The 6805-nt window shown below is 37.7% G+C and overlaps 1 protein-coding gene across 1 annotated transcript; it reads right to left on the bottom strand.

Annotated features, from left to right (window-relative positions):
* Positions 1–1187: 1187 nt before the first annotated feature.
* Positions 1188–3905, bottom strand: LOC121399743 (serine/threonine-protein kinase mig-15-like). Its single transcript, XM_041581301.1, has 8 exons — positions 3725–3905; positions 3450–3506; positions 3067–3195; positions 2672–2782; positions 2483–2573; positions 2261–2379; positions 1590–1644; positions 1188–1270 (listed from the first exon to the last, which is right to left on the bottom strand). Exons 1-8 carry the CDS (start codon positions 3788–3790, stop codon positions 1188–1190), a joined length of 711 nt encoding a protein of 236 aa, XP_041437235.1. The 5' UTR covers positions 3791–3905.
* Positions 3906–6805: the final 2900 nt, after the last annotated feature.

Here is a 6805-nt window from a genome sequence, read left to right as displayed (position 1 = left end):
AAGAGAACATGGGAATTACCAACAGGAACAGGATGAATAAAACCAGCACAGAAAGACTGTTTATGGGATTTTGTTGAGGTAGATGTGGGCTATGCCCAATTCCCTAACAAGTCATTTAAAGGAACATGAACATGAGCCAACAGTGGGATTGGAGGTTATTAGGGATGTCTCCCTATTAAAAACATACAATAGAGGTCAATGATATTTTAAGATGTTTATTGTTTTTTATAATGTACAAGATCATATTGATGTCAATCAGCCGCTGTTGTCAATTAGCCGCCATCGGGACCAAGGGGCATGTTTAACATTGGTTGTCATGGGCAACATCTCCCGAAATCTCTCGTTATCTATCTCCAATGTTAGTAAACATGCCCCAAGTCTGCGGGGCCCAAAGATGACATAAGGGCCCTGCAGTTGTGCCCCCGTCCCTCCCCCGATGGCTGCTATGATGTTCTGGAACTTCAGTGCTTCAGTCCTAAGGAGAGAACACTCAGTGTTAGCCATGGAGAAGGGTTGTCTGTATAAGAATTCTGCAATTCTCTTTCTATGTGTATTTACTATTATTTATATCCCATTGCTGCTGATTTAAAGGTCAACTACTACAACTAATAATAAAATTTCTCTATAGATGTGGCCTAGTTCAGTGCCCTCTGCCCTAATACAATCTCAGCCTTATATAATGGGCGGCATTAGTTACAGAATTATAATATATGTAGTAAAGCCGGAGACTATAGAAAGAATAAGAGCAGTAGGTGGATATGGTCTGTACATCAAGTGAATTGTAATGAGAATGAGCAGTTCCCTTACTTCTCACTGCAGGTGCCATTTGATATTGCTCTTCACACCCCTTTCATTAAAGATCTTACAAATGAAGGGGTGCGATAAGAGCTTTCCAGCAGACGGCCTCCAAGCTGGATCCTTCTGGAGGCAATGGCCGACGAATGAATGGAAGTTGTCGCTCCTGGAAAAAAGAAACAGAAGCCAAAATTAAAATTGTTTATGTTAAATAAACAACCATGTGCCCTGAATACCTTAATATCCCCCTCACCAAAGCTAATCCCTTACTTGTTTCCCCATATTTAATATTCCCACCCCTCCCCTCATTACCTTTTCATTTCCCCATCATCTCCCCTTTATTTCCCCACCCTCTCTACCTCTCCCTCTTTTCCTGTTTCAGTTGAAATGACTCACCATTTGTCCCACAATAATACTGGCGCAGGTCCATGCATGATGCGTTTCATGAGTTTTTGCTGGGGAAATCTGCTGAATGCTAGGATGTAAGAGAATACAACATAAGAATATAATGACTGACAATCACAACAGTTGGAGGGCGATTTACTCAAATTCAAACCTTTTCTAATTTTGTCAAAACTCAAATTTACTAAAGTTTGTTTTTCTTTCTCGATTGCCAGCACACTGAAAAAATAACGGATTCACAAACTGGAAAATTACAATTTGTGTAATTCAGCCCATTCGTTTTTAATATTTAATTATATTCAGTGTTACAGCATGACACATACAGTAAATGCCCTCTAACTTTTCTACAAACAGTTCTTTATGTACTAACGTACACACTGGGGTTTACTTACGGTAATAGCCTTCCGCCATTTGAAGTGCTGATATTCCCAAGGACCATATGTCAGCCTAGGTATTAAAACATAAGAAAAAGGCAAAAATTAGATAAGAAAATACACAGGGCATATACAATATTCTAGTGGTGGATCATTTAAATCCTTTTTCTATCTATTTGGAATGCACAGTAACAAAATACAGTAGAACTCCCATTTTATGTATTACAGGGGATTAGAAAAAAATGGTGTAAAATCCAGGAAAGTGGAAAATCAGGGGAATTCATTATACATCAAATAAAAGTGGGGCTACACACAAAAATGTGTAAAAAATGGGAAACAAAATCAAAGGGTGTGAAATGAAGGTTTCACTGTACAATACAAAACCTGACCTTTGTACTAATATAAAACATTTGAAGGAGTAAAGTGATGTCACTAAAGAATGACCCCAGGCTGAGCTGGAAAACCCCATAAAGAGTCAAGTGGAGTTGGTTTCTAATACTCCTGTGCACTGCACTCAGATTTGAGAATTTCTCTCTTCGCTTCTCCCTCTCATGTCACAGAAACCACTTTACAGCTTTGGATTCACTGTTATGAGAGGGGCATGTGAAGTGAGTGAAAAAGTCCATGCAGTGCACCCCGTGTAAGCTCCATACATTATATATAAAGTGAGAGAGAAGATATCACAATACCTTAGAGTTATACCATATGGTCTTCTTGCCAAAATTGGCCAGTACTTCTGGCGCCAGGTATGGAATCCGCCCAGACGTGCTGTGACTCATTTCCCCGATGGTGGCGGAGCTGAAATCACCTGAAATTGTATGACAAAAGCAGGAATTGTAATATTCATTTATAAATGTATCCAATAAAAAACATGGATAAATCGTTTTTTTCAGATTCGAAGCATCACTTACTGATCTTTACATCTGCCGATGTTGTCAGGATAATGTTCTGGGGCCGCAGGTCGTGATGGATGACCTTTTTGTTTTCCAGATGACACAGGCCCTGGGAAATGAATAAAGCAAATATATTAATATTTTTTCTGCTCTTAATTTAACTAGATTTAGCCAGAAAAGTGCCAAGGAGGATCACATGAGACATACCTTTAATACCTCCTTGCAGATGTACGCTATCCAGCTTTCATGCAAGGAGTACTGCTCACTGGTGTAGATTAGATCTTCCACCGCTACACCATTCCAACGCTCCATAGAAATCTAGAAAACAATCAAAGAACGTTTGATACATAAATTTGTGTGGTCTATAATTATATTAGGAAGTCTGGGGAAAGGCTGTGTGGATGTGAGTCAGAAATAGACCTACACAAGCATTCTGGGTGTAACTACAATATCAGGTGCAACTGAGAACAAAGTGATCCACATGCACCGTGACTCTTTCTTACCAAAATTAATAATATTTGCATCCAAAATGTTTGCTTGTATTAGAGCTGTTGATTGGCATGTTGGTGCATAAATTGTAACTTGAATAAACACTTCCTTACCCACAGTCCTTCATAGTGGGGCTTCTTTACAGAGGCACGTTGGTAATAAGCCCCATAGTAGCCAATGACATTTTCGTGGCCTCTGATAAGTTCAAGGACTTCCACTTCTTGAAGGATGTCTTTTCTCTTCTAGTTTCAAACAAAAGAAGCAAAGTCAGTACAATGGATACAATTACAATTTCCAATACCCCAGCCTAACTTGTAGTTCTGCAAAATGACAGTTTTGTAATATCTCTACATGAGAATTGCACAATATGTTTGCCTCTCTCTGTTCTTATTTCTTAAATCCCATATATTTTTCAAACAAGTTCTCCTTCTACTAAAAATCAGGTATAAGAAAAGTTTATTTGTATCTAATAATTATTATTATCAAGACTCATTACCTCTATGTCCTTTACGATGGTCACGGACACATCCAGTTGTTCTTTACGGTGCCAACCCTGCAACAAAAGTAGCCGATGAATGTCTGATCATTACTGTGTCGGAACATTAGGGAAAGCAAACACACATACTGGGTGGATATGGGAAGGTTTATTGGCAGATTGAGAAGCACAAGGAAAACACAGAAGGGACAGAAACTCTAGAGGGAACAACCAATCGGCAGAATCAACAGAATTACCCAAAACCATGATACAAGTTAAGCCATAAAATATCTTACGGTATAATTCATCCCGTAGCTGTCCTGTCCTGTTGGCTCCAGGATTTGCAGATATGTCCTGGGCATCTAAAACATAACATTGTATTAAAAACATGATAAATACAAAACTGAATTAATATAGTGCAACCTTTCCAATATGTGAGAAGAACAGGAGGTGTAGGGGAGCTGGGAACTGGTGTATTAGGGGAGAAGGCTGGAATATTTAAGTCAAACCATTTTCTGTGCTTTTGCGTTGTTTAGTGTTCCAAAATACAGTTTAAAAGCTGCTTACCGGGAACTTTACTTCAAGCTGATTCTCCTGGGGAAGACAAAAAAGGTTTTCTCAGATCAATTGTTTTTGGGAAGTGCTAAAATTATAATTTTAGCAGGAACATTTTTATTGTATGAACTGAACCCTGGAGTGCTTAAATGTCAGGTGTTTTTGGAGACTAGTTAAGAAATGAGACGAAAAAAGTGTTGTGAAATGTATCAGGTCTCATTTTAAGAAGCTAAAATGCAATCTTGCATAAAATATAGGCTGATTTTTATTTGCCCCTACTCTTCCTCTCCTATTCTTACCTGGCAGTTGTTCATGCCCAGATCCAGCTCTTGCTTTTGTTTTTCCTGGCAGTTGGTATCGTCAGGGGTTTCTGATGGTTCCTGGTTAAGAGATAAAAGTCAAGTTATCAAATCAACTCAACAGCATTTTAAAGAAGAAGCGCAAAAAATGTAGATGTAATATTTAGGGATTGGTGTTTTATTTGTAATTATTCGGTAGTTACTTGGCAGATGACATTGAAAGAGCCAACAGATTACCCTGGTTAAGAGCAACGGTAAAACAGGCTGTTAGTTCAGCACTCTCCTCTGGGAATATGATGATGTTGTAATGGGAAAGCATCAAGCTAACAGAGCTCATGTTTAAAAAAAAAAGGCTAAAAATTGTGGAGGGTGCCCCACTAGAGAAAGAACCAGACTAAATATCCAACCTAGTAACCCTTGCTTATCAAAAAAGACTTTGGTAATGATTATAAAAATAGTAAGAGGCCTATAAGGAACAATGTTATTAGGGCATTGCCAGTAAAAGCCAACACAACCTGTAAATTTTCATTTCTAGTTTTTATAACAGATGGTGATTGGTTGGAATAGGCAACTTAGCACCTATGCTGGTAATAAATTTCGGTAAATATTGTTATTGGTATAGAGATTATTTATGAAGCATGTAACTATGTTCTTTTAAATACATTGGGGCCACTGAACAATTCATTGTTGGTTACCTCATAGGTGTCACATTGGGGCTCTTCAAGTCTTTCTATGTTATTTTATAAGTTCAACCCGCGGACATTATTATAAAATAAATCTTTGTTACTCATTGGTTATGTCCTTCTTACCAGGGAGTGGCAGGGGCTGCTATCAGCTATCAGATCTTGTTCCTGCTCCACTTGTTGTTCTTCCACTTGTTGTTTTTCCTGAAAAAAAAAGGTTTTGAAAATGTTAATTTACAAGTTCAACCTGCGGGCATTATTGCATAATAAATCTTTGTTACCAATTGGTTATGTCCTTCTTACCTCGGAGTGGCAGGGGCTGCTATCAGCTATCAGATCTTGTTCCTGCTCCACTTGTTGTTGTTCCTGTTTAAGAAAAGGGAAAAAAAGATTTTGTAAATGTTATTTGATAAGTTCAACCCACGGACATTATTACAAAATAAATCTTTATTACTCATTGGTTATGTCCTTCTTACCTGGGAGTGGCAGGGGCTGCTATCAGCTATAAGATCTTGCTCCTGCTCCACTTGTTGTTGTTCCTGTTTAAGAAAAGGGAAAAAAAAGATTTTGAAATTGTTTTTTTATCAATTCAACCCTCGGACATTATTACAAAATAAAATCTTTGTTAACCATTGGTTATGTCCTTCTTACCTCGGAGTGGCAGGGGCTGCTATCAGCTATCAGATCTTGTTCCTGCTCCACTTGTTGTTGTTCCTGTTTAAGAAAAGGGAAAAAAAAGATTTTGAAAATGTTATTTTATAAGTTCAACCCGCGGACATTATATAAAAAATAAATCTTTGTTACCCATTGGTTATGTCTGTCTTACCTGGGAGTGGCAGGGGTTGCAATCATCTATCAGATCTTTCTCCTGCTCCACTTGTTGTTCTTCCACTTGTTGTTCTTCCTGAAGAAAAAAAAAAGGTTTTCAAAATGTTATTTTATAAGTCCAACCCGCGGACATTATTACAAAATAAATCTTTGTTACTCATTGGTTATGTCCTTCTTACCTGGGAGTGGCAGGGGCTGCTATCAGCTATCAGATCTTGTTCCTGCTCCACTTGTTGTTCTTCCTGTTTAAGAAAAGGGAAAAAAAAGATTTTGAAAATGTTAATTTACAAGTTCAACCCGCGGACATTATTAAAAAATAAATCTTTGTTACCGATTGGTTATATCCTTCTTACCTGGGAGTGGCAGGGGCTGCTATCAGCTCTTAGATCCTGGTCCTGCTCCACTTGTTGTTCCTCCTGTTTAAGACAAAAAAAAATAAAACGATTTTTAAAAAAAGATTTCCCAGCTCAATACTGTAACAAAATATTTCCTTGAAATATTTTTTATATATTACGACCATAGCATTTCTTCTTACCTGATTGATGTTGATCTCAGGAGTTTCTGGAGTCTCCTGGTTAAGAGAAGGAAATAAAAAAACCATTGTATTATTGCTGTTATAAAGAAGCTAAACTACAATCTTGCATAAAATATAGGGTGATTTGTTTTTTTTCCCCACGACTCACTCTTTCTGATGTGCTTACCTGGCAGATGGTTACAGCCAGCTCCAGTTTCTGCTCTGGCTTTTCTGATGGTTCCTGGTTAAAAGATAAAAGTCAAGTTATCAACTAAGTTTTTTGGAGAAGAAGAAGTGCAAATAATTAATATTTAGGGATTGCTGTTCTGATTTATTCAGTACTCAACAGGTTGTACCTGGTTAGAAGAGGAAAATAGATCAGGTCTATATCTGCTCTATGTAGAGATCCATATGTGGATGTAAATCATCTTTATATCACATATTTTGGTCTAATGGAATATAGTTAACTGTTTGCAAACCATCATATTAAACTCTCAT

The sequence above is a fragment of the Xenopus laevis genome, chromosome 2L (assembly GCF_017654675.1).
Source record: "Xenopus laevis strain J_2021 chromosome 2L, Xenopus_laevis_v10.1, whole genome shotgun sequence".
Classification (NCBI taxonomy): Eukaryota; Metazoa; Chordata; class Amphibia; order Anura; family Pipidae; genus Xenopus; species Xenopus laevis.
Note: the sequence above shows the minus strand (reverse complement) of the source record. Positions and strands in the feature narration are given on the sequence as shown.